Here is a 27220-nt window from a genome sequence, read left to right as displayed (position 1 = left end):
TGGGAAATAATTTCCGCGGATTTCATCACTGACCTACCACCTTCCTGTGGATTCACCACGATCTTAGTGGTGGTGGACCTATTCACCAAGTCAGCCCATTTCATTCCCTGCGAAGGCCTCCCCACGGCCAAAGAAACTGCGGATCTATTTCTTCAGCATGTTTTCAGACTACATGGATTGCCCAAGAGTTTAGTCACAGACCGTGGATCTCAATTCACCTCTCGTTTTTGGAAGGCACTACAAAAACTATTGGGCATAGACTCTCGCTTATCTTCAGCTCATCATCCCCAAACAGATGGGCAAACGGAACGCACCAATGCCACTTTGGAGCAGTATCTTCGCTGTTATGTAAACTACCAACAGGACAATTGGGCTTCTCTGTTACCACTGTCTGAGTTTGCCTACAATAATGGAGTTCAAGCTTCTACAAAAGAAACGCCGTTCTTTGCAAACTACGGTTTCCATCCACGTTTCTTTCCCCCTGTCATTGAAACTTCAGAAGTTCCCGCAGCAGAGGATTGGCTGCAGGAACTCACAGCGGTGCAACAACTTTTACTCCAGCAACTGGACCAAGCCAAGGAGGACTATAAACGCCACGCTGACAAACACCGCCAGCCGGGCCCCGAAATCAAGGTAGGAGATCGGGTTTTCCTGTCCACTCGCTTTCTGCCCTCCCACCGCCCATGCCGGAAGTTAGATGCCCGCTTCATTGGCCCCTATCCAGTGGTGGCGCAATTAAACCCCGTGACTTTCAAACTCCAACTTCCGCGTTCAATGCGCATTCACCCAGTGTTTCACCGTTCCCTGCTCCTTCCGGCGGATGGTGTGCGTCCTGATACAGACCGGCCGGCCCCCCCTCCTGTTTTGATGAATGGGGAGGAGGAGTTCGAGGTTGAGGACATTTTGGATTCTCGCTTTCATCGCCGCCGCCTACAATATCTCATTGACTGGGTGGGTTTTGGGCCTGAGGAACGCTCTTGGGAAGACGCCTCCACAGTCCATGCTCCTGATCTAACCCGTCGCTTCCATCTGACCTATCCCACCAAACCGCGACCTCGCGCCTCGGGGAGAGGACCCCAGTTTGGGAGGGGCCCTGAGGAGGGGGATAGTGTGATGAACCATGGGCCTTGTAGTCCTGCTCAGGACATTGTAATCCCTGATGAAGATGAAAACTTGGGTTTTTTACCTTCCCAGTCTGAACTGGATTCCTCTCAGCCAGATCTTTCCCAGGCAGATCTGGAAACCTTGCACCTGCAAGAAAGTTGTGCCCCAGAAGTATGTCAAACAACCCCAGAGCCTACTTCTCCCGTGTTCTTGCGCCGGGAGTTTTGTAAACAACAGAGAAGTTTGGATTCAGCTTCGCGCAGGAGTGCGAGGATAGCAGCTAAGAATGTTGCCAATTAACATTGGTTCTCGTGAGAATCTTTAAGGAGTTTAACATCTGGTCTCAGAGTTTAGCTTTCGTTTCTGATTCCCAGAGAATCGCTTTGGTGAGAAAGTTGGACTCTATATAGGTGTTTTGCCCGCGTAGCAACTTCGCGGAGTCAATTCGTCAGCCTACGGAGCGAGTTGTGTCTGGACAGCGCGCTCCGATTCAAGCCTCGCTTCAGCTCAAGCCTTGCCTTGCTATCCAGCCTTCGCCTTGCTTCCCAGCCTTGTTTACCTACGGACTTTGCCTTGTTTCCCAGGACTAATCCTTGCCTTGTTTCACGGATTTTACCAAGTTATTCCACGGACCTTGTTCTTGTTCTTAGTTACCTTGTTCCACGTTCAAGCCTTGTTTCAAGTATCAAGTTATTTCCTAGCCACGCTCAAGTTTTATGGACTAAAGGACCTTGTCATCTCCCCTCACTTTGCTTGGCAAAGTGAGTGTTTCGGTTATTGGATTACAACTTTGGACCTTAATATTTCTTATTGGACATTGCTTTTTTGGACTAATTCTGACCTTTCCTGAAGGGTCTAATTCTGGACTATTTTCTACACTTGTTTTTATTAACTTTATATATTCCTTCAATAAAGATATTAGTTAGATTCTGGCCTCTGTGTATGGTTATTGGTGCCTCTGCTGCCTGGGTCGTGACAGGAAGTGCCGTCAGAGTGGATGATGAAGCAGCTGCTCCCCCCTGTGGCCAGAGTCGAACATCCCCTCAGGAGAAAGTTAAATTGCTGTCTGTCTGTCTGTCTGTCTGTCTGTCTCAGTTCGATGTGTTTATGGGCATTGAATGTTTGCCCTATATGTACATAATGTGATCCGCCCTGAGTCCCCTTTGAGGTGAGAAGGGCAGAATATAAATACTGTAAATAAATAAATAAATAAATGAATAAATAAATATTGTATATTTGTTTGTTTAGTTCTCGGTGCATGAAGCAAAGGCTTCAGAAATAGGAGGAATAAAAAAAAGCAGGTGATTTCCAAAAAGAGGAAGATTTCACTATGGAAGGTGGTGATGGTGGCTTTATACCAGTTTTATATCTTCGGCAGAAGAATTTCATTACACCATTCCCCAAATTTCCTGTCAAATGGCATTCAAGTCTTACCAGATGGACCCCATAGGATTCATATGAAGGGATTTGTGACCTGTATTCAAAAGAAAAGAAATTGTGCTTAACAAAATGTACTTTGGAGGTGGTTGGGATGATCATGCATTCTGGGTATATTTATGTCTTTTCATCACCATTTCAGTTTCCTTTGCAGAAATTGTGGAGAAAAGAGAAAATCACCATTCAAATATATCCTTGGGAGAAACTTGGTTTCCTTCAGCCATGCTAAAGTATGCTCAGAACACTCCACACTGCTGTATATTAATCATAGTTTCACACAACAGAGAGATCAGTTGCACTTTATGGCCCTGAGCTGGGATTTTAGATACAAAGTTACCTTATACCCCCATAGGACTGCCAGGTCCTGTATTGTCTTCTGTACTTAAAGATTAAGATGAAATAATGAACCTTCTGTGTGCAAAGTGTACACTGGACTTTTGAAATGCTTAGGCTGGAAGAGGAGTGGGGCATGAGCATGGATGCATGTTCCACAAGGAGGAGCAGGGGCCAGGTTATAATTTCTGAGAATTCTGAAGAATTCCTGCCAACATTTGAGGAAAGCTAGAAATGTTTGTATTGATGACATCCTACGAAAAAAAAGAGATAGTGGACTTTGATTTCTACTTGGCTGGCATGCTTTCAATTCTTTCTATTCACATCGTATGACATTGGGATACACAACTTCAGCTCTCATTGACTGTTGGAAGAAAGTTGATTGTCCCATGCTTGTTTAGTGTAGTATTTAGACAGGCTCAGAGTGAAAGTAAAATATAAAGTGAGTAACTTAAAACAAAGGCTGTCCACTTCCCAGGGCCCAATTGAAAAGGCTGGACATTACTGATCTTGATGCAGAATGATGGTACATGGAGACAATTTGCTACAATCAGGTGGCAATTCCAGGCATATTTTCTATTGGCATAGAAACAGACTTTGGTGATTTGGAAATTGTTCCTTTGTCACAAAAATATTCTTATGGTTGAAATTTCGGTTGTGCAGCATACCTCGAGGCGTGTTCAGCCATTAGCTCATCAAGTATTGAGCTTTGGCCTCTGTCTTTTACACAGAATTCATTGGTGCTAAAATAGACTATTAAAATGCTACTTGGATGTTTAGATTAAAAAGATATTTAATTAATTAAACTGAGCAAAAAACGATAGAATTGTTGGATTCCTTGTTTTCATTTTTGTTTCTTCCTATTCCTACAAACTGGTGATGTATGCTACTTCCTATTCCTTCATCTCCATGATGTGTGCTACTTCCATCTTGTTTAGTACAAGGTCCCACCTGTCTACTTTGATTTTGATGTTGTTGTTAGCCTTATTCGCTAGCCTGGAGTGAGACTGCTACAGCCCTTTTAAATAAGGCATAGGTTGCAAACTAAAAACAGGGATCCTGACTGTTTTTATTCTGATTCTAATCCTATAAAGTTCATCCTGAATCATAGCTTCTTAGGCAGGAAACTATTTTCCTCTTTTATTTAATGGGACCATTGTGTGTATATGTTTTGAAAAATAGATAAATCAAATATGGAAAATTACTAGATGCTAATATACCTATCGGCAAAAGTTGACTTTCTCATTATATATATATAAATTCTCTTTTTCTAAAGAATTACAGAATTGTTAAAGATGGGACAAAATGTGTTCCTGTTGCACATATGTAAGTTGCAATAAAAGGACTTGGTAAACTTTTTGAAATTTCTGGATAAAGCAGTCATAATTTTATATCATTAGGATTTTGTGTCTCAGCAGCCTTTTGCTTTTAGGTCAACAATGCAGTTTAAAATAAATAAAACAATTCACTGTCTTTGTTGAAACTACAGAACCTTGTCAGAAACTTCAGGTAGAAGGAAACAACATTGGTTTTATCTTTGTGGCTGACGCTTGTAGTTGTTAATACATATAGATAGGTAACACTACTTTCTTTTTAGTCTACACAGTCCCAGGAGGAATTTAAGCTAGAGGATCTGAAGAAACTAGAACCGAGTAAGTATTTTTCTTTTAATTAAGGAATATGTTTAAACAAGTTCTAGCAGAGGGCTCCAACCACTATACCACATTGTAGAAAATACCATGTACAGGCAGTCCCAAAGTTACGAACAAGATAGGTTTGTTCTGTAGGTTTGTCCTTAAGTTGAATTTGTTTGTACGTCGGAACAGCACATTTTAAAAAATGTAACTCCAGCCATATATATATGTGTGTGTGTGTGTGTGTAATATATATATATATATATATATATATATGGTAAAGGTAAGGGTTTCCCCTGACGTTAAGTCCAGTCATGTCTGACTCTGGGGCTTGGTGCTCATCTCTATTTTCAAGCCGAAGAGCTGGCGTTGTCTGTAGACACCTCCAAGGTCATGTGGCCGGCATGACTGCATGGCGCACCGTTACCTTCATGCCAAAGCGGTACCTATTGATCTACTCACATTAGCATGTTTTCGAACTGCTAGGTTGGCAGGAGCTGGGGCTAACAGCGGGCGCTCATTCCGCTCCCGGGATTTGAACCTGGGACCTTTCGGTCTGCAAGTTCAGCAGCTCAGTGCTTTAACACACTTCGCCACCGGGGCACCCATATATATATATATACCCGGTCACGCGTTGCTGTGGCGAGGTATGGTGGTATGGGAAATAAAGTATTGAGAAATTGGTGGTAGTTAAGGTAAAGGGTAAAAGTTTTCCCCTGACATTAAGTCCAGTCGTGTCTAACTCTGGGGGTTGGTGCTCATCTCCATTTCTAAGCCAAAGAGCCGGCGTTGTCCATAGACTCCTCCAAGGTCATGTGGTATGACTGCATGGAGTGCCATTACCTTCCCGCTGAAGCAGTACCTATTCATCTACTCTCATTTGCATGTTTTTGAAGTTTAGGTTTGGCAGAAGCTGGGGCTAACAGTGGGGGCTCTCTCCGCTCCTCCAATTCAAACCTGCGAACTTTCGATCAAGAAGTTCAGCAGCTCAGCGCTTTAACATGCTCCGCCATCAGGGGATATTATTTCCTAAAGGTTGTGAATATACAATATTTTTGATATTTTTTTTGTCTGTTGGAGGCAAGTATGAATGCTGCAATTAGAGAAAATGATTAGCATGTAATGGCCTTGCAGCTTTAAAGCCTGGCTGTTTCCTCCCTGAGTGAATTTTTTGTTGGGAGGTGTTAGCTGGCCCTGATTGTTTCCTGTCTGGAATTCCCTTGTTTTCAGAGTGGTGTTGTTTGCGATATTTTATGTGCTTCTACTGTCTGTGACCCTCAGAAAACAAAGGATTTGCCAGACTTTGGTGATGGGAATACTTTGTTGGGAGATGTTAGCTGGCCCTGATTGTTTCCTGTCTGGAATTCCCCTTTTTTCAGAGTGTTGTTCTTTATTTAGTGTTCTGATTTTAGAGATTGTATTGTTCTGTTTTATTATACCACATTAATTTTTATATATTCTGATTTTAGTGTTTTTGAATACTTGGAGCCAGATTGTATTCATTTTCACGATTCACAGCAAAATAATGATGATGATGACTTTGGTAATACACACTGCTTCACTCCCTTCTCAGCTTCCTTTCTGGAAGAATCATTTCTTGGGAGGTGTTAGCTGGCCCTGATTGTTTCCTTTGTGGAATTCCCAATTTCCCTGCTTTCAGAGTTTGCTCTTTATTTACTGTCCTGTTTTTAGAGATTATATCGTTCTGTATTATTCTACCACAGTAATTATTTCATATTACAGTAGAATCTCACCTATCCAACATTTGCTTATCCAATGTTCTGGATTATCCAATGCAGTCTGCCTTTTAGTAGTCAATGTTTTTGTAGTCAGTGATATTTTGGTGTAAATTTGTAAATACAGTAATTACTACATAGCATTACTGCACATGGAACTACTTTTTCTGTCAAATTTGTTGTATAACATGATGTTTTGGTGCTTAATTTGTATAATTATTACCTAATTTGATGTTTAATCGGCTGTTCCTGAATCCCTTCTTATTATCCAACATATTCACTTATCCAACGTTCTGCCAGCCTGTTTATGTTGGATAAGTGAGACTCTGCTGTATATTGATAATCTTATATTATCTGCTTAGAATTGGATTATATGAGGCCCCTTCTACACAACTGGATAAAATGCACACTGAAGTGGATTATATGGCAGTGTGGAGTCAAGATAATGCAGTTCAAAGCAGATAATATAAGATTATAAATGGGTTATATAGCTGTGTGGAAGGGCCTTGAGTCTACACTGCCATATAATCCAGTTAAAATCAGATAATAATCTGTATTTTATAGGCAGTGTGGTAGAGGCCTAAGTGAGGCCTAACTTTGCCTGTCCCCTGGGCTGATTGGGTTGCTAGGAGACCAAGTGGACAGAGCTTAGCCTTCTAACTGTCAGCAGTTGGATAAAAACAATTATTCCTCTCCCTCTAATTAGGACTTTATTTTTCTTTTCTTTTTGTTGTATCAACCTAGAGGCATGGATGAGGGGTTGTGCTGTCAATTTTCAAGGTTGTGGGGTGTTTAGTTTTGTTGTTTTGTTGGTTGCCGGGATTCCATCATTTTTTATATATATGGCTGGAGATGTGTGTGTGTGTGTTTAAAAAGTTTTGGATAGTATAGGGAAGAGTTAACACCACTGTAGTATTTGTTTTTCTGTCTGTGTCTCTGTTTAAAAGATTTCACCTCACTTCCTGTCCTTGTGATAATTGGATTTTGAAAATTTTGGCCGGTTGTGGAAACAAGGATTGGTAATAAAGTTTCAGTTGAGATACCTTTTCCTTGTGATAACTTTCAGGAGTGAATTTTCCTTCCTAGAGGTAGATGTCTCTCACTTCCTATCATCTCACCCTCATTTTTAACTATGAATCATTTGTAAATCAGATGTATGTAACTCGGTAACTGCCTGTAATGATTATTCCTGTGACAGTTAAATGATTCTATGACAACTACATTATGGAAACGGTAATATTCACCTGTATAATGTTCTTAAAATCTGCCTTGTGTGTTTGTATGCCTGAATGGAATGTGAGGGAAAAATTTGTTTCTCTCTGTGTGTTTTATCAGGATTGTAGTAGTGCTTTAGATGATGGCATTTTGTTTTCATGTAAGATAAAATGTGATCATAATTTAATTCTACAATTACCTGACTTTGCTCTACAAATAGTTTTTCATTGTTTGGATCACCTTTGTCATAGAAGTCAGGTAACAGCATGGCTTCTGAATTGTGCTGTTATAAGAGTGCAAAACAGGAAGCCTCTGTCTCTTTATATGTTGACTCCTTGTTTATGCTTGTTTTCCCTTGCAGTTTTAAAGAATATTTTTACCTATAATAAAGAATTCCCCTTTGATGTTCAGCCTGTTCCACCAAGGTAAGGAACAATTTAATCAGTAGTGTACCTTCAGAAGTGTTTAGAAATCCATGCATTTCTAAATCCATGGGATACAGAATTCTTTAGGATCACTCCTAAATTTCTGACTTCTGTCTGAATAACTATCCATATTTTGTCTCAGCTCATTCTGATCATGCAAGCATTTTTCTGAATTGGGCTGAGACATTAGATGATGAAGATCCCTGTTTTCTCAACCCTCAATTGTGTGGTGTTTGTGTGTTTTAAAGGAGGATCTTGGCACCTGGGGAAGAGGAGGACTTAGAATATGAAGAAGATGAGGAGGAGGGTGGGGCTGGAGCAGGATCTCCAGATACATTTTCTGCCAGAGTTCCAGGTAGGAGGACATGTTTTTTCCCAAATGCTGTTATTGCTGCTTCTTTTATTATTATGTTTATTTATACCCTGCTTTCATCTCTAAAATGAGACTTGAAATGGCTGTTGCCTACCCAATGGAGCATGGGGATAGAGGAGTAAGGATTTGCTGCAGGGATGTTCCAATTAGGCTCTAACTGTAAACAGCATTTCTGAATTGGTTGTATGTACAATAACAGTTTTAGCTGTCTTTTACTAGCCTGAATGACACCTATTTTATCAGTCAAGAATGGTAAGAATCTGCTAAACACGCGGTACTTCTTATCTTACTGGGATCCTGTTCATATCCTTTAGCCAAACAAACTTCCATATGAACTGAATCAAATATGATGCTATGTTATCAAAGTCAATTTAGAATGGATCCTGGCAACTTTATCTGCAAAGTAGTGGACACATTAATTACAGTAGGCTGTCATATGATCTGAATTCTTTTTAAAACACCCAGCCATTCAGAACAGCTTTATTTGATCACTCTTTACATAAACAATGGTGGCAGGGAGATGATTTTGCAGGCTATATTATCATGCCACTTCAAATAGGTTCTACCCCTTGTTTAATCAGACATTCTCCTACTTTTCTGCCAATGTTACTATAGTTGGCATCTTGCTTATTTTCTCACTGACAATTTCCTAGACCAGGGGTTCTCACACCTTTTCATCTGTGGGGCCCTTTTTGAAGCAAAAGTTTATCTTGGAGCCCCAAGACATGTTTATATATTATATATTATTATATATAATGTATATATATCAGGCATGGGCAAACTTTTTTATGATTTTTGTTAAATTTTTACAGTGATACAAGGTAAAAGGGACATTTTTGAATGGGGTAAGGAGAAGTGTGGAAGGGGTGTGTAGGAGAGGGATGGGATATAGGTTGGGGAAATGTCTGAAACTCTAGGCTCTAGGAAATAGGGAAGGGAACCAAGTGGTTGGGGTATGGGAAATAGGGAATATAGGATGTAGGATAATAGTTGTTTTGGTCTTCCATTCTTTTCTCTTCCCGTTTTTATTCTTCTCAAGAGTCTTACTGGTCTCATACTAGATTTCTCCATTATTTTATCGCGGGGACTCCTGTGTAAGTCTAATCCTTTACTTTCTTTTTATAGTCTTCATATCTCTTCCAGGCGTGGGCAAACTTTTTGACGCATTGTGTTTAAAAATTTGACAGACAGTCCAAGCCATTGGCAGATGGATGGAGAGTGTTTCTGTGAACTAACTGTAAAAAAACCCCTATACACACTGCACATATTTCATTTGTAATGCAAAAGGGAAAAAAAGAAAAGAACAATATTTAAGATGAAGAACAATTTTAACCAAAATAAACTTAACAGTATTTTAATGGAATTTCCCAGGGGCTATCCAGTCCAACCCCCTTCTGCCACGCAGTAAAAGCACAATCAAAGCACCCCAACAGATGGCTACCTAGCCTTTGTTGTAATAATAATAAGAGTAATTAATAATAATAATAAGAGTCTGGGCAGTGCGTGGGGGGGGGGGGGGGGAGAGAGAGAGAAAGGGTCTTTGCCCCAGAAAGATGTTGCTGCTGCTGCTGCTACTGTTATTTGCAGCAGCTCAAAACTTTAATTTCTCTGCATTTCTCAGGAGGAAAGAGAAGGAGGTGGGAGGCAGCTTGGTGCTGCGGCGTCCCAAGGGCCAGAGCACAATTTGAAAACCCCTGCTCTAAACCAATGCTACTTGAAGTGCATTTCTGAAGGGATGGTTTGTGAACTGATACCAGTCTGTGAGCCATTGGCTGCTGATAAATGGCAAGTTTCAAAGAAAAAAAACCTAACAGTTGTAGCCAATTAGCTCCATATGATGCTGTCTTTGGCACATCACCTGTCTGGTGCACTATATCAGATAACTTAAGGACTACTACCCTAAAATACAGGTAGGCTAGCATGCTTCCACTCTGCAAGGAGTGACCATATCTCCTGCTCAAAGCAGATCAATCAAATCTTTAGCGGAATAACCTGCTAAGACAAAAGCAGAATCTCTCAGAGCCATCTGGAACCCATCACCATCCACATGCTTCCTGGGATGGGCTTTCATTCACTTCAACAGAGGTTCCAGATCCCAATGCATCTCAAATCTTGCAGTATTTGGGTTTTTTCCCCACAGTGTCCTTACAACAAATTGGGTGTATATATGTGATAGTTCCTCATCATACTATAGGATAGTTATTTCTGAAATAGTCCTATGGTCACTAGTTTATATTCTCTATAAGTTGTATTCCTCCTTTTTGTGTATCATGACAAAATGTATATATACATAGACATAGTGCTGAAATACTATTTAAAGGAGGGTTTTTTGCATGTAACTTTGAGATAGCCTGTGAATGCTGAATTTTAAAGACATGGTATACAACTATTTTCAGTCAGCTGCTTTATTGAATTGGAAACTTTCATTGTACTTGCTTCATCTGTACACTCTGCTTGTTTCCATCCATTCTGCATTATTGTGCTGCCTAACTGTACATGGTCTTGTCTTCTACATGTATGGCTCCATCGTGTAACCATGTTCTACATCATTCATCTAACCAAGGAGCCAATGAAGGTATGATAACATTTTAATGTGAACAGCAGCAGTTACTTGTGAATATATTCATACTTCTGAGGCATTGTTCTTGTGCTTTAAATGTTAAAACTCTTTTATTCTAAAATCTTCAAGAAGCATCCTCCCACCCAATAAGTGTTTGGTCTCTTCCTGTGTTCACAAAGAATTAAAAATAAAGTTTAAAACTTTCCCAGATAACTGAATGCTTTACCAGATTAAGCTCATATGAAGCAAATCCATCTTTTGGGGGGAAATAATTTGAAAAATGAGCCTTGCAGAGGAATATTTGAATATAATTTGTACTCATTTGTAGTATTGGACTCAAAATCAAAACTGTAAATTGTTACCTTCAAAAGTTGCACACATAATCTAGCTCAGGGTAAACCTCTGTTGCTACCCATTTGCTGTCTTCGGGCCCCAAGGTTAGTAGCTGCTTTAATTGGTTGACTTTGACCGAAACATCAGGAAACTTTGTTGGCTCATTGTAATTGATTAAATAGAAGTTTGTAGTTGTACCTGCAGGTAAAATCCAGTTGTGATTCCATAAGCCTAAAGCCTGCCCACTTTACATCTAAATGAGGGACTTTAAAAAATCAAGGTTTATTTCTGGCCTTAAGTGTGCTCAGGGAGTACATCTGGGGATTACTGCCAGATCCAATTCAACACATGTTTGTATCATTACTGAAAACTGTACAGAAAGGCTCTAATTTGGTTCCTCAACTCTCTGGTTTATTTTCTTTCCAGGTACTTTATTACCCCAATTACCATCTGAACCCGGGATGACATTACTTACCATCAAAATAGAGAAAATTGGTCTTAAAGATGCAGGACAGTGCATCGATCCCTACATCACAGTTAGTGTGAAAGGTAGTTCCTTATTTTGTTGGACTTTTTTTTTCTTTTTCGTGTCAGGAGCAACCAGAGTTGCTTCTGGAGTGAGAGAATTGGCCGTCTGCAAGGACGTTGCCCAGGGGACGCCCGGATGTTTTTGATGTTTTTACGATCCTTGTGGGAGGCTTCTCTCATGTCCCCGCATGGAGCTGGAGCTGATAGAGGGAGCTCATCCGCACTCTCCCTGGGTGGGATTCAGACCTGGCAGCTTTCAGGTCAGCAACCCAACCTTCAAGTCACGGGGCTTTTATCCCCTAGGCCACCGGAGGCTATTTTGTTGGACTGATCAGGCATGAAGAGTGTGATCTGTGGTCACTTCTGATTTGTGATCTGTGCCACTAGAATAGACTTGGCAATAGTGGAACTATAGCACATGAATATTTATCTATGCCAGCTTCAGGTGAATTCCATAAGACCTGGGAATGTTATCCCAGACCCTAAAGGCTCACCGTCCAATGTTCGTAAGATTTTAAAACATATTTGGGCTGAATCTCGCTCCCTTTTGTCTAGGCGAGGTAGGTTCACCATGTTTTGCCACCCCAATGTTTTATCTTTTTTTGTCAACCAGGAGGTTACAGTTTGGCTGGAATGTGGCGAGAAATATCCCTCTGGAGGTGGTTTTATCAGCCAGTTTTTGCACAAATACCAAAAAGGAAAAGTGCACAGGGGCCCTAAAGGTTATAAACAATCCAATGGGTTGCACTTTGCATAACTTGTTAAAGCATTCAAGTAGATCCCCCATATGTAAATATTTGCTGACAGTGGAAATATTTACATTGATGAATTGCTTGTATCTGACTCTTTTTCAAAGAAATGGGGTAATTTCAGCATAGTGTTTTTGAAAGGCAGCCTTTTGGGAGCTTTGGCACAGAGCCCTTTAGTGTCCCCTGGAGACTCGTGCAGTCTCCCAATCTTTACCATATGTTCAGCCCTGGCTTTAAGATTCTGAAGACTGCAGCAGCTTTTTTGTTTAGTGTGCCAACTTTTCCTCCTTTTTCCAACAGATCTCAATGGAATAGACCTGACCCCTGTGCAGGACACCCCAGTTGCTTCAAGGAAAGAGGATACATACATTCATTTTTGTGTGGACATTGAAATTCAGAGACACATTGAAAAATTAACAAAAGGTGGGTATGATTCCGAACTGAAAATCACATCCAAGTATGACTAACATCTCAAGGCTAAATGTGAATCAGGAGTTGGAAACTCACTCATCTTGAAGGCCCTATCTGCTCTTATATAACCATACAGGGGCTTTGTGATGAAAAACAAAATGTGGCTTCAGTCATTTCTTGGCTTTTTAATTAGTCATTGCTGGGCTGGGGAGCAGGGTTGCCCCTGATTTCAAGATGTACAGCAGGGGCTTGAAAACGTTGCCAACCCAGGTGCCATCTCTCCCTTCCCCTTCCCAACATCCATCCATCCATCCGCCCGTTTATCTTATCTGTGAAGGGCCATGCTTGACAGTTAGCTTTTGAAGAAAACATCTCACTTGTACTGGAGCAGAATATGTCTAAAGACTCCGCGAATTGTATTACCTGCTTCTGCTTTAGATCCTTTGTAAACACATAAATTCCAGGGCTGAGAGTGGAGTAGATTCTTTGTCTTGTCTTTGTGTCAACTTGACAAATATTTCTAAAAATAGCACAGTATCATCTTAGATTTATAGTAAAGAAGTGCTGCCAGTGCTGGTGGACAGCTTTGTACCAAGTCTGTAGGATCTGACATTGTAATTTACAAAGTGTGATTTAGATTGATTTCCTTCGTCCTTCAGGTGCAGCTATTTTCTTTGAATTTAAACACTATAAGCCTAAGAAGAGGTTCACCAGTACCAAATGTTTTGCCTTCATGGAAATGGATGAAATTAAACCTGGACCAATTGTTATAGAACTGTAAGTTGTCACCGTGCTTATCTTTTGCACTCAGAGACTGATAGACTGAAAATGCTGACCAATTTCTGAAAAGTGAGGAATACAGTATAGCTTTTCTTTCTACAGGTACTTCTCTGCAGTGCAGACTGTAATCTGTATGTAGCCAAAGACTTTCCTAGAGTTATGCTCTCCTAAACAGTTGCCCAAACAAATGCTCTGCATGGGTTTGAACCTTGTTTCGTTGAATCTAAAGTCTAGATTAGTTTATGTGCTTCTGTGGCTTGTCAGAAACTCAACAGAAGTGGATAGGATTTAGGGGCTGTAGCAAAGTAGCATTAATATCAATTGTGACAATTTCATGATTACAGATACAAAAAACCAACTGACTTCAAGAGGAAGAAACTTCAATTGCTGACCAAGAAGCCACTTTATCTTCACCTTCATCAAACACTGCATAAAGAGTGACTTGTGAACTGAACTGCTTGGCACAGAATCGTAGTAGCTGCCTATGTAGCACTCACCCTTCAGCAGCTAGGAAGAATGGCTGCATTTTACCCAGATGGTCAAAGGGGATGATCATGGTGCTGCACAACAGTGAATCAGCAGCTATGTCCCCGCATCGAAGTCCAGTTTTCTTTGGAATGTATATTTTTTATCACAGATGTTCCAAAGTGTGTTGTGAATTCTTCCTAACTGGACTGGTGTGTGTTCCGTTTTGTAATTGTTTCTACACTTGCATCAGAACCTCTAACTAAAGCGGTTGAGAAGTCATTATCTCCCCTATCAGATACAGCAATAAAGATGTGCCAGTATCAAATTTAATTCTTTGAGTGTTTAGCTCTTTTTATTCTGTATCTTTTCCATTATTGGCTCTCTTTCTGGAAGCATTTAAGATTAAAAAGTCATAGAAAAATATTTAATCATAAAGGGACTTGGTATTAGGATACTGCATAGATTCAATATATAATATTTATCAGCTGCTAGAAAGTTCTCTGAAACAACATCTGCTTATCTATCTCTGGAGTTTTCTCAAATATCTTTGTCTATCTCTTTCTGAAAAGGAAAGAGACAATATAACAGAGTTTAGTTCAACTTTCCAGAAAAACATATGTGGATATGTATGTAGGTTTTAAGCAGCGGTTAAAATAATCCCATTTTATGACATCCATGTGCAAAATGATTGTAATTACAATTGTGTCAGAATCGATATTAACAATACAATTGGTAGAGGAATTTTGGAGACTTCATCTGGAGGGGTTTAAATCGTGTCACACAGAGGAGGAAGACAGGAAATATCAAGCATTGGGAACACTCAGTGATACAGGGAGAATTAGAGTATAACAACTCACTGCTAGGCAGAAATAAATAAGGAAGCAGAGGAAAACATGGTCTTAAATGTCTCTGCTTTTATACATAGAGCATGGTAAATAATTAAGATGTACTTAATAGAATCATAGTTGGAAGAGACCACATGGGCCATCTAGTCCAACCCGCTGTCATGTAGGAAGAGCACAAAGTATCTCTGACAGATGGCCATCCAGCCTGTTTAAAATTTTCCAAGGAATAATAATAATAAATAAAACTTTATTTATACCCCGCCACCATCTCCCCGTGGGGACTCGGGGCGGCTCACAATGTTACAAAAGTAACAGCACAAATACACCAGCAATATACACAGTTTAAAACACAAGAAGCAGCTTCCACCAGACTCCAAAGCAAAGAGTTCCACTGCTGAACAGCTCTTATGGTCAGGAAGTTCTTCCTAATGTTCAGGTGGAATCTTCTTTCCTGTAGTTTGAACCCATTGCTCTGAGTCCTGGTTTGAAGGACAGCAGAAAACAAACCTGCTCTCTCTTCCTTATGTCACCCTATCACATGAGTAACACAGGAAAGCTGTTATGGGCATCACTAAACCCTGATGGGATGAGTCTTTTGATTGGAATGGTTAGGGAGATATAACCAATTCCAAATAAACAGACTACATGGCAATGGACAAAGACTATGCAAAGCATGTGTATACCTGTGAGAAGATACATTGTTTTTTTTTTTGTTGTTGTTTAGAGGTGGACCCTCCAAAGTCTCCTTGGGAGCTAATGTGGCCCCTTACCCTTCAACAATTGTTTACCCTGGACTTCGATGCTGAACTTCTGAATGTGTCTACCCACAAATAAGGTTTTCGATTAGACCTATTATTGTTAAATAATTGAGGGGAAAAGCTTCATCGAACCTCCCCTGGGGTGGGGAACCTGCGACCCTCTTGAATCTGAATTTTATTCCTTACCTACTTCAGGGAGCATAGCCAGGGATGATGGAAGAGTCACCCAACAACATCTAGAATGATATGGCTTTCTTCTGGTTTTGGAGGAAAAGGATTAGCCTTTCTTTCAGGCAAGGCACTTCATTCTCTTGATCTTTTTGAGATTTGAAAAGATCTACAGTGTTTTTTGAAAATACTATATGAATTGCAAACAATATTCTAATATGGACTTATGTCTTTTTCATAGAACTGTTGTCCTGTCTTTCAGTTCATACAATACAGTTGGTCTTTATGCCTTTTATATTCTATATTATTTTCTGGGCTATCCATCTTTATTGGGAACCAGGAATTCAATCCCTATCATTCTATGTGTTGTTAGAATTTTAGCACAGTATTCTCTTAAATTTTAATCCTATTGTATTCATTGCTGACCTGGTTTTTAACTTTAATTAACTTTAAATGGCCACAAACTTGTGCTGCACCGATTTTGAAATGTAATGCAAATAGCATAACTTTAGGTATTTTGCCATTTTCTTCCTTCCCTGTAAAAAAATGTCAATTTACACTTGCCCTAAAACTTGCTCATAACTCCTGATCCATAAGAGACGCTTATCTTATCCTGTGAGTGCTAAAGATTCCACAAATGCCATGTTTGAAGGCTGGCATGTTTGAAGGGTTAACTCGGTGGATTATATTGCTGGCTGCACTCCATTCCCACCACCAAACGTTAAGTGTCGCATGACAACTGTTCAGCCTTTCTGAGGATAACTGCACATTCCCAAATTTTATAAGACATTAAAATGCTCTTTTTTTCAATGTATGCCTACAAATGACATGGGCAACCTGCAGCAATCTATACTTTTCCAGGAGAAAGGTATGTTTCTCATTGTTGATTCTGTCCTAACTGACCAATCACATGTAGGCTGGACAGATTTGTCTGGAGATAGTGCAAGATTTGGAGAAAAGTTCTCCATCCAAGGGACCAGGGAAGTCATTTGAACCCCCACCCCCACCCCCTGGCTCGCAAAACCCTGACCAGAGGATTCCATTCTTCGGCCTTTAGACCAATACAATATGCTATTACTATATAATTACCAATATTTACCAAATGATTTAGTATAAAATGGAACAATTTCAAGCTGTGATTTTTGATCCTGAAATTTTCAAGCTGTATTTCATTATGCAGACAAGGTTTCATCATGTGCTGCTGAGTCCCCTTCAGGGTGAGAGGGAGCGGGATAGAAATGTAGTAAGTAAATAAATAAATGTGCATTGCTTTAGGATTCCCCATGCAAAGGCTCTCTAAATCACATGCTTTTGTGCTTTTAATAAAAATCCATCAAGTCACTTACTAGACAAAATTTGTTCTTCAAAAGTAGCAAAAAAGGATTTTACTCTCTTTATTAGTAGATGTGTCCGAGTACAGTGTAGTCTGCCTCTGGTCTTTCCCACCAGATGATTTTTAAAGATTTGCATTAGAACCCTTATGTAAACCACTTGTCTACAGTCACTGTACGCTATATGCAAAGGGTAGTATTTCTTACCAAAGGTATTTCCACAGGAAATGTTCAGATTATAATTTTGAAGTCATTCACCAACTGGTTACATAAGGCTACATTAATTAAAAACTAACCACACAGGTACTTTCGTATATTGCACGTTGAGAGCTGTGGGTCGGCCACAGCTGTTGAAGCAGGCTTCAGAGTCATCACAGAAGAATTATACTTGCATCCCAAGAGGATGAACAAGTCCTGATTTTAAAAGTGATCAAAATGCGCATTGCTAGAGAAATTATTTCTGCAAAAAAAAAAATAGCTACACTGAAACCAAGTCTATGGAGAAACCAATTGGTCCTACTAAAGCCATTGAAATTCTCACCACATGAAACGTGGTAGAGATCAGTTCAGAAATCCAAAGTCATGGTTTCTGTTCAGAAGGATGTGCTGAGTCCCGAGAGCTGGCTGGAGACGGGGGACAAGGAGGGCCCCCTGGGTAGTCGCTGGGGCCTGAAGGCAGCAAGTCTCTGGTAGAGGAAGGAGGGTAGTCCCTTAATCCTTGTGGAGGTAGCCGTGGACCTGGAGGGAAATCTCTTTGGGGCGGAGGCCGGAAAGGAGGTGGGCCACGGAGGTATCCCCTCTGTTCAGGAGGTGGGATGGGGCCCGGTGGGAAGTCTCTCATTCCAAAGGGAGGGCCGGGTGGATAGTCTCTTGGAAGAGGTGGTGGAGGACCAACACGCACTGGAGGGAAAAGCAAGAAGAGCAGTGAAATTATTCCTCTTTAAAAACAAGTTATCCTTCCTCACCACTTTAGTAGAAACACAACAAGAAGTATGGAACACATAATTTTCAACAAGCTTTCATGCCTACAGATAAATGTCCAAATCCAAGCAATAATAAAGTTTCACTGCCAGAGGATAAAATGACTGTGTCCTCTTGTCACTTCTTAGCTATAAATAGTATTTTCCTGTTGCTGAGAAGCTATCGTATTTACTCAAGTTATATTTAGCTAGAATAAATCAGCCAACTATTCAAAGAAGCCTCATTGTGCAAGCCTTCAAAATTCTGCAGTAACCAGGAATATTAAAAAGCATAATGCATACAAAGAAAAGAAGTATGTGTCTGTGGGCATCCAGCAGCAAGTTTAAGACTGATTAATCTATTTTAGCATGAACGTCTTTAGATATCAATCTACACCTTCAGATAAAGTACCCTCTCTTTTATTCTTTTTTATACTGTAAAAGAAAATGGCTATTTCTTTAAAAAATTGTCTTTAGTGGGTTTCTGACGTATAAGAAAAACAAAATTGTTTACAAATTGTTTTTAGCACAATGTAAAAGACAGGAATCCTACCTAGAGGAGGAGGCCGAGATCCATAGGGTGCCCGAGGTGGTGGCCCAAATCGAACTGGAGGTGGCAAAGGTCCTGGGGATGCCATTAGAGGACCCCCTGGGAAGGATGACGGGCCTTTAGGGCCAATGTTAACCTGTACAAGATTGAAGCGTTAGTTTTCTAGACACATCTGTAGAATACATGCCAACATTTTGACCTAAAGGTGCTTTGAGATGTAGTGCTGGTTAGCTGTGGGTTTTCACGACACACTAAAGATTTTCCTTCACCTTAATGCTGCAGATTCAAGCATCAAACAAGTCATGTCCTCAAAAGATATTTCAGATGTGTCACAAAGCTGACCAACCTGTTAAACTCTGGAAATATTCTACAAAAATATGTATTTGCGTTTTCCTTTAAAATATAAGGAAATCCAAACAGATAATTAGCTTCACCACACAAAAATAGGAAAGTACCCAAGGTTTAAAAAAGCCCCAGGTGTTATGAACCACCACAGAATTTTTTGCAAAATAACTTGGTTATGTTGTCTTTAAGTCAGTAGAAGAAGCTTTTTCCAAATGCAGTGTTATGAGGTATTAGTTGCCCCCACAATGCACGAAAAAAATAAGCCAGAGAATGAGGTGTGCACTGTGCGACTTCAAATAAGCTTTGCAACACTTGTTTTGTGCTGAGACAGGAAGCACCATGCTCCTAACACGTCCTCTCAAACCAGGGAGAAGCAGAAGCACCACTCCCAGCCATTTGGTACTCACTGCAGTTGCTTCAGCAGATGAAGGTTGGGCATCAGAAACACAAGGAGCTTCAAACTCTTTGGGAGGGTTTTGCTTTATTTTCCCCCCAGCAACATAATGGCAATGACATGACAGACAAAATAGAACACGAGACATAAGTAAAAGATAATAAGGAATATACAATGGATCTAATAAAGCAAGGGTTCTGCCCAGTGTCACCTTAGCAGAAGAAAAAGACAACAGTGCTTCTTACCATTCCATCCAGGCCAGTAGAAGGAGAGGATGTTCTTGGCCCACAGTTAACTAGGGCTGCTACAGCAGGGCCCAGATCTAGAAATAAGAGAGAAACAATACATTTTATACTGCTTTTGACAGTGCTTGTGACTTTTTACCATTGCATAGTGGCAGCCTCTGGTCGCTCCTCACCTGGAGCAGACATTCTCCCAGACAGCTCAGGATGCCTTCTTGGGACTGGAGGGCCATCAACTATAGCGGCACCTGAAGAGGATTGAATGCAAACGTTGGTAAGCAATTATTTTTGCAGCACAGTTTAGAGACAGAGGCCATACTCTCAGTTTATTTACACATACACCCACCCACAAATAAATATACCCTGGCTTGCAAAAGAAAAAGAAAAAGGTATTATATAATCAATAATTAAAACTCAGGTACTAGGTGAAAAGCAGCATTAAAAATAACATACACCCAAAAGGGAAAAAATTAATTAATTTAATTAACCAACAGACACAAAACAGAATCAAATGCTTATTTAAAGTCACCGCAATGTACACGCCACAATGATATCCATATTTAAGTAATCAAAGATAAAAGCTAAATTGCTGTAGCTTCTTCATCAGACAAAGGTTTAAAAAATACAGCCTGACTGATCATGCTATTGTTAATTGTACTGGGAAACTGATAACACAAGTTAATAAAAGTTAATAACAACACTATCTCATTGCAGCCACATCAAGACACAAGGATAGGTGTTGCAAGGTGCAGAACAGCACCAAATATCAATTTATGAAGAAACCAATAAAAGGTATCCAACAGTCTGTTCACTAAACAAAAAGGCACCATAGGTGTCAGTGGTTCCCATCCTTTGGTCCTCCAGGTGTTTTTAACTTCAGTTCCACAATTCCTACCAGCTAGTAAGATAGCTAGGATTCCTGGGAATCAAAGTCCAAAACAACTGGAGGACCAAAGGTTGGGAGCTGCCACCCTACAGCCTCCTTCCCCTCCACTTTCAAACTTGTTCTAAGGGATGAAAGACCCAGTGGAGAAGATGGAAGGGAACACAGTGAGAGCAGGAGGGAGTGTCCTGTTATGCAACGAGAAACTATACTTGAGTTGCAAGTGTTACATTACAATGGCGTGACTTCAAGAGGAAAATCAGTTTCTTACCAAGTTCACCTCTCGATCCATCCCTTGGATTGGCAGATAGGGGTCGCCCAGGGGGCTCCATCATCAGCGGGGGTGAAGGCGCTCCACCACTCACAGGGGAAGGTCCAAAAGATCCATCTCGACTTAATGGACCTGCAGTCATAGGAATAGTGCACAACCATATGTGTAGAATATTATCTCCTCTTCAAAGGCCAGCCTGGTATTTCACCTCAGGAGTCACAAGATGAGCACATTTACCTCTGCGAGGGGGCCCCTGATGATCTGGCCAGCCAGCCGTTGGCTTCACAATTACTGGTCTCTGAAGAGCAGCTATCTTTTGATTCACTTCAATCAGCCTAATTAAAAAATTAACAGTTTAGCTCAAAACTCTATAAAGATTGTTTTATACAGTATTGAAGAAATTTTCTTCATAAATAGACACACGCATAAAATATTTCTTTTATTGATAGTTAAAATTTCCCTTTTGAAAACACATGAAAAGAATATTCTTACTTTTGCCTCAGGTTGGCAGCTTCCCTTTTTTCTTCAACTAGTGCCCTCTCTGCCGAACGTGCTATGAGCTATAAGAAGAAAAACTGTACAGGTCAAGAATTGCTAGGAAAGTATACATTCAATATACTCGTAAGAGTGTCTACTACTGCTCTGCCAACATCATTCTGTCTTGCTCTAGTATATTAGAAAATCTCACACTAACTTAATACAATAATGCACAATATTCCAAAACTAGATTGTGATTAGTAAAAAACAAACTACAAACTTACCCAATTGTCATGAGCTTTCTTTTCATGGGTACCGATCTTCAAACATTGAGGAAACAAAAACAAAGGTAAATATTAGTTTCTAAACTATCTCCTATTTCACATTTACTTTTATTGGAATAATCACTTAAGATAACAGCACACCTGATTTTTATAAGACCGCTCCGTTTTTTGCAATTCTTCTTCCATTTCCTGAATTCTCTGTCTGTTGAAAAGGTTGAGAGATTAATTATGTTCACAATCCAAAAATGCAAGCTATGAATTTTTCACATGTTATAATTACTTGTAAACTTTCACTTCTTCAACAGCCAGGATTGCTTTTTCATCTGCAGCTGAAAGCTTCTGCTCCTTTTCTTGACGCTCATACTCTTCCTGTGTCAACTTCCTAGGAGAAGTATAATTAATAAAACAAAAATGCTCAATATGGAATGGTCAGTTGTCAACCACAAATCAGGCATGAATATCAACAGGGGTGGAGACAAAGGAACTTAGTAAAATATATAAGAGACTTGCCCTTCAACCTATTAATGTAAGGTACAGGTGCACAAAGTGCAGCCTACGAATGACATAGGACACCCCCCCACACACACACACACAGAAGTCTTGGGACCCCCAGAAGCCCCTCAAAGTTACCGGGGACCAATTTTCAGACAATTTAGCCCCAGACTAACCCAAATCTTTCAAAACCACAAAAAATGGAGGAAGTTGCTCTCCCTAACAGCTCAATTCTCCTAAGACTTGATTTCTCCTGTAAAAAAATCAAGTTAACAAGGCAACTGAAAATTGATGTCACAAATCTGGATACATCAAAAAGGCCATTGTGGCCCACTAGTGGCCACAAAGAAGAAAAATGGTCTCCACCCAAAGCTCAGTTCTCCACCCCTGATGTACAATGAGGGATAAATTATTTTCATCTGTACACAAAGCATATTTTTACTGTTAGAGAAGAATACAGGGTCCTAGAAAAGAGCTCATTTAAAACATAAATGAAAGGGATGGGGCAACTCAGGTCACTATCAGAAAATGTAAGCCCCCAAAACGAAACAAAAAAAATATCAAAACAGTGATTTCAATTTCAGAACTATATTACATGCTTGACATCAGATTCAAGCCAGATTTTAGCTCTTATTAGCACGTTTACTATATAAAAAATCTTGGACACAAATCTAGCGACATTTTCTCACCAACATTATAGAACAGAGGCTATTGTCTGATCTGCTCCTGCAGAATTCTGGGAAATATAGTTTAGGGAAGCTAAGTATTCCAAAGGGTTCACCCTGATCTACATTTCCCAGAATTCTGCAGGAGCAACTCCGTTCCATAACATTGGTGGGGAAACATCCTAGAAACATTTCACCACTATGTTATCTTTTTATTAATGCAATCACTGTTTCTCTGAAGTTGTAATATGTATGGTAACCATAAGAGTGCAGAAGCAGTTGAACTTCTGGAAGGTTTTCAAACAAATTCATATAATGTAAAGCAACGTGAAAACACATAGAATACACCAAAATACACCAAATACACAGAATACACCAAAACAATGATTTGCAATATAATCAAATTAAAGAACTCTCAAGACCATTTTTTAAACTGTGTTTCAAAAGTGTATCTAATTATTTTCCTGACTTGACTGAGTAGTTCTGCAGCTTTCATTGTTCTTAAGAGGATTTCAATAATGTTTGTTTTGATTTGTAATTAATATGTCTAGAAATATGGTTTAAGGAAAAGTGCAACTAGGCATATTGGGACATATTGATTTACTTGTGTCTCCTGAAACTATTCACATAAAAATCTCTCTCTTGCTTTGAATGTTAAAACCAACATTATTATAGTAGAGTCTCACTTATCCAACACTCATTTATCCAACATTCTGGATTATCCAACGCGTTTTTGTAGTCAATGTTTTCAATACATCATAAGATTTTGGTGCTAAATTCGTAAATACAGTAATTACTAAATAGCATTACTGCGTATTGAACTACTTTTTCTGTCAAATTTGTTGTATAACATGATGTTTTGGTGCTTAATTTGTAAAATCATAACCTAATTTGATGTTTAATAGGCTTTTCCTTAATGCCTCCTTATTATCCAACATATTCGCTTATCCAACATTTTGCCGGCCCGTTTATGTTGGATAAGTGAGACTCTACTGTACTACCATTATTGTGCCTATTTCAAAGGAATAGTCTGAATTGGCCAGAACATAATGTAGAAAAGAGGCTAATATGGAGAGGAGATGCAGACATACACGTAAACACAATTTCTCAAATCCTCATATTCTCACTAATCCTGTTTAGTGAAAGATTTTGTAAGTACATTTGGCTGAATATGCCTTTAAGGCTCTCTCAGTCAGGAACTTTTATAAAGCTGGGTTCAGAAGCTATAAGCACATTTAGTCACGAGAAAACAAGGAGGCAGGAAAGGCATGGCTTGGATATGTGCCTCCATCCTCTTCCGACTTTAGTTTATTTGTGTACAAGACTTAAAACTGCCCAGATCAGAGGTTGATTTCCATACAATTCTTCTAAGATATTTTTTTTCGTGTCAGGAGCAACCGGAGTTGCTTCTGGAGTGAGAGAATTGGCCATCTTCAAGGAGGTTGCCCAGGGGATACCCGGATGTTTTGATGTTTTACCATCCTTGTGGGAGGCTTCTCTCATGTCCCCGCATGGAGCTGAAGCTGATAGAGGGAGCTCATCCGCGCTCTCCCTGGGTGGGATTCAAACCTGACAGCCTTCAGGTCAGCAACCCAACCTTCAAGTCACAAGGCTTTTATCCCCTAGGCCACCGGAGGCTCCTCTAAGAGATATTAATTCAATATCTTTAGTTAAATCCCTTTTGGTTTACTCCATTTTGCTGACAATTTTAACACTTCTCCATCCCCCATCTTTGGCAGGCCAACTAGCAGTGCACGAGAACTGAGATCATGGCACTTCCTTATTTGTCTAATCCTTTTTTAGAGATTTTGGTGTTTCAGGGACTGAGAATTTTGCTTCATTTAGAGGCAGCTTTTAAGCATTTGCAGGCAAAAATTATCAATTTTCTTTTCATAGAAAAATCAAGGGATTTTGGGGGATTGCAAAAACAGGGTTGGGCAACACTTCATTTCACTGTTTTAGGCCACCTTTATGTAACACCTCAGTACTTACTTTTGAAGTGCCATCTCTTTCTGCTGATAAAGTTCATTGAGAATCTCTACTTTTTGTTGCAGGGTTTTACATTCACTTTCTAGCTGTGATTTTACAGTCTGTAAGGAACAGGATTCATGCTCCAGTTTCTTGATTTGCTCTGCAATAAAACAAATCCATATAGTTTCTCATCTGTAACAGCAGATACTTCTTACACCAATGCTGAAACGCTTCTGATATCAGCTTCAAGAAATACATCAAATACATCTAGAGCCAATTCTGTCTGCATGATTCCAATAAATATTTACAAAAAGGCTACTGTCTTCATAGCTGGCCTGGATAAAAAACATTGAAATACTTGGGGAAATACTTTTGCAGACATGCTTTCGCAACAGAAGGGAGAATGTTCAATTTTTCTGGTACTAAAAGACAGGTGAAGCAGGCCAATCCCTGGGAAGAGGTTGCAAGAGATACTGAGACATGAAACTGAGAGGGGCAAAAACACCAAAAGAAAGGTAGAGAAAGAAAAGTGTTTGTCAGAGAGAGAACTCTGAAGAAGCTTTCTACAAATTAAGGCCAGGAGATGCTGTAAGCTTCAAAGTGAAGGAGAAGGGGATTTGTTGGGATAAAGTGGCTTGATGGAAGAGAACTCAATAGAAAATGACCAAAAAAGTACCATATGAAATAACAGTGGGCCTTGGAAGATTGAAAACAACAGAACTGGAAAATTATGCAGTCTCTGTTTTTTTTGGGTCTTCTGCTCTTTTGGCAATATGAAAATGAACAGTCAAAAGATACTTTCAAAGATGATATATGGCGATCAAGCAACTAGAGGCCACAAGAGTGCTGAATCTAGTCAAGATAATGGTAGTTGAAGCTTTGACTGCAGCATTATGGACTGGCAGGGGAGAAACTGGGTTCCAAAAGCAGGGTGAAAAGGATACGCATCACATATTCATTTAAAACAACCAGGTAAATCTTTTGTCTTCAAACTTCTGGGTTATTTATCATATTTATACTGTGATTTTTCTCCTAGCATGGCATCAAAAGCAGTTTGCAATAATTTAAACCCAAAATTCAGCTAATATCTTATTCTACAAAAGTTAAAACACAAATAACAGTTCTATTTAAGCAACACAACATTAAAAGGTTTAAGACAATTAAAAACATAACTGAAAAGATAAAAGCACAGCATACTGGTGACATTGAACCCTAAAACTTCAGACAATCTCTATCAGCCCTTTCACAGGGATATTAAACAATCTGAGAGAAAGAATTAAGTGTAAAAGGTTATTGGGCCAATTGAGATAGCTCTTCTGGATGAAACTGTACACACATAATTATGCTAAAGAAGATGTATTCACCACCTCCTATCACAGCATAAGTGTTCCAACAGTTTTCCAAAAACTATAGCCTCTATGCCAGACATTCTAATGTATTCTTTTGCCACACACCTTCTAATTCATGCCTTGATGATACTTCATCATTGAGTTTGGAGCGTAAATTATCTCTTTCTTCTTCAATGATAGATAATGTTGTTTTTACCTGCAAAAGGCAACAAACTCCAAGTGAGACAAACATATAGGCCAAATTTGCCTGGAAACAGTCAACCAAAAGCCCCACCTTGCTTCCTGATGCTACAATTATCCATTTTAAGGTTGGGGAGACACTTCTTTCAGCTCACAAATAGCTTTGGGTTTTTGAATAAGTGGCCAGGAATGATCCAGAGGGGGCTGGGGAATGGAGCTGTTGAAGTCCCTGGGCCTTCCGTAACTGCCCACCCTTACATTAGATAAATTGAAGTGTTATACCCTTGAAACATCCATCATCTGCTTAATCTGGCTCTTCATCTTTTCATTCCTGGTATCTAGGAGATTGAAAGAAAATTCTCCCTTTAATATTCAAGCTATTTTTTTTTTCAAAACTGACAGATCAAGGCTTTATAGATAACTGCTTGAAATTGAGAAAATCATAACAATTTCAACAGAGTAAAAAAAGGAATTAATATTAGAAATTACTAATAAATCCATGTTTAATATAAGCTCATAACAGCAATAGAAGCTAGTTATTCATTTTATGAATTATTCACATTATGGATGTCCCCAACCACTCAAGAAATGTATCTAACATAAGGCAACATGCAGTGAATTCTGTGGCTCGGCCTGGTATCGGGAGTCTATATTCCCATTTGCACTTGAGTTTCACATTCCCATTTCCTTCCTGAGGTGTACAGGCCCTGCTCAAAGATATCAAAACCCTACATAATTTCTATCACTATTGTTCCAAGCAGACTCTTTCACTTTTTTGATTCACAAAATTGAGTGCTTAGGCAGTTATCACATTCACAAATCTGTTCTGTTGTCCAAGATCTCAATACCTGAAATCTCTCCATTGGCTAGATCATTTCCTTCATCCCTCTTGGTTTCTGACTCAGAATCTGCATCAAGCTGCTTCAGTTGCATAATGCAGTTAGTTAAAACCTAAAACAGTAGCCAAAAA

General features: G+C 39.6%; 2 protein-coding genes across 10 annotated transcripts in view; one reads left to right on the top strand and one right to left on the bottom strand.

Annotated features, from left to right (window-relative positions):
• The window catches only part of aida (axin interactor, dorsalization associated), a 36459-nt gene extending 22043 nt beyond the window's left edge, over positions 1-14416 (top strand). For 3 of the 7 annotated variants that reach the window (XM_062972422.1, XM_062972412.1, XM_062972432.1), the window contains 8 exons: positions 4472-4526; positions 7821-7884; positions 8133-8242; positions 10776-10832; positions 11577-11699; positions 12728-12850; positions 13498-13615; positions 13963-14416. In XM_062972422.1, coding sequence (XP_062828492.1) covers positions 4472-4526; positions 7821-7884; positions 8133-8242; positions 10776-10832; positions 11577-11699; positions 12728-12850; positions 13498-13615; positions 13963-14059 — 747 coding nt within the window. In that variant the 3' untranslated portion in view covers positions 14060-14416. The other 4 variants (XM_062972420.1, XM_062972429.1, XM_062972416.1 and 1 more) reach the window with 4 other exon arrangements.
• A 2796-nt stretch (positions 14417-17212) lies between these two features.
• The window catches only part of mia3 (MIA SH3 domain ER export factor 3), a 49803-nt gene continuing 39795 nt past the window's right edge, over positions 17213-27220 (bottom strand). For 2 of the 3 annotated variants that reach the window (XM_062972395.1, XM_062972402.1), the window contains 15 exons: positions 27099-27201; positions 26533-26588; positions 26176-26266; positions 24743-24881; positions 21874-21975; positions 21735-21795; positions 21594-21629; positions 21325-21392; positions 21070-21167; positions 20833-20964; positions 19855-19926; positions 19682-19758; positions 19450-19521; positions 18701-18833; positions 17213-18088 (listed from right to left, as the gene is read on the bottom strand). In XM_062972395.1, coding sequence (XP_062828465.1) covers positions 17769-18088; positions 18701-18833; positions 19450-19521; positions 19682-19758; positions 19855-19926; positions 20833-20964; positions 21070-21167; positions 21325-21392; positions 21594-21629; positions 21735-21795; positions 21874-21975; positions 24743-24881; positions 26176-26266; positions 26533-26588; positions 27099-27201 — 1560 coding nt within the window. In that variant the 3' untranslated portion in view covers positions 17213-17768. The remainder of the gene's footprint in view (positions 18089-18700; positions 18834-19449; positions 19522-19681; positions 19759-19854; positions 19927-20832; positions 20965-21069; positions 21168-21324; positions 21393-21593; positions 21630-21734; positions 21796-21873; positions 21976-24742; positions 24882-26175; positions 26267-26532; positions 26589-27098; positions 27202-27220) is intronic. The other variant, XM_062972401.1, reaches the window with a different exon arrangement.

This window comes from Anolis carolinensis, chromosome 1 (assembly GCF_035594765.1).
Source record: "Anolis carolinensis isolate JA03-04 chromosome 1, rAnoCar3.1.pri, whole genome shotgun sequence".
Lineage (NCBI taxonomy): Eukaryota > Metazoa > Chordata > Lepidosauria > Squamata > Dactyloidae > Anolis > Anolis carolinensis.
Note: the sequence above shows the minus strand (reverse complement) of the source record. Positions and strands in the feature narration are given on the sequence as shown.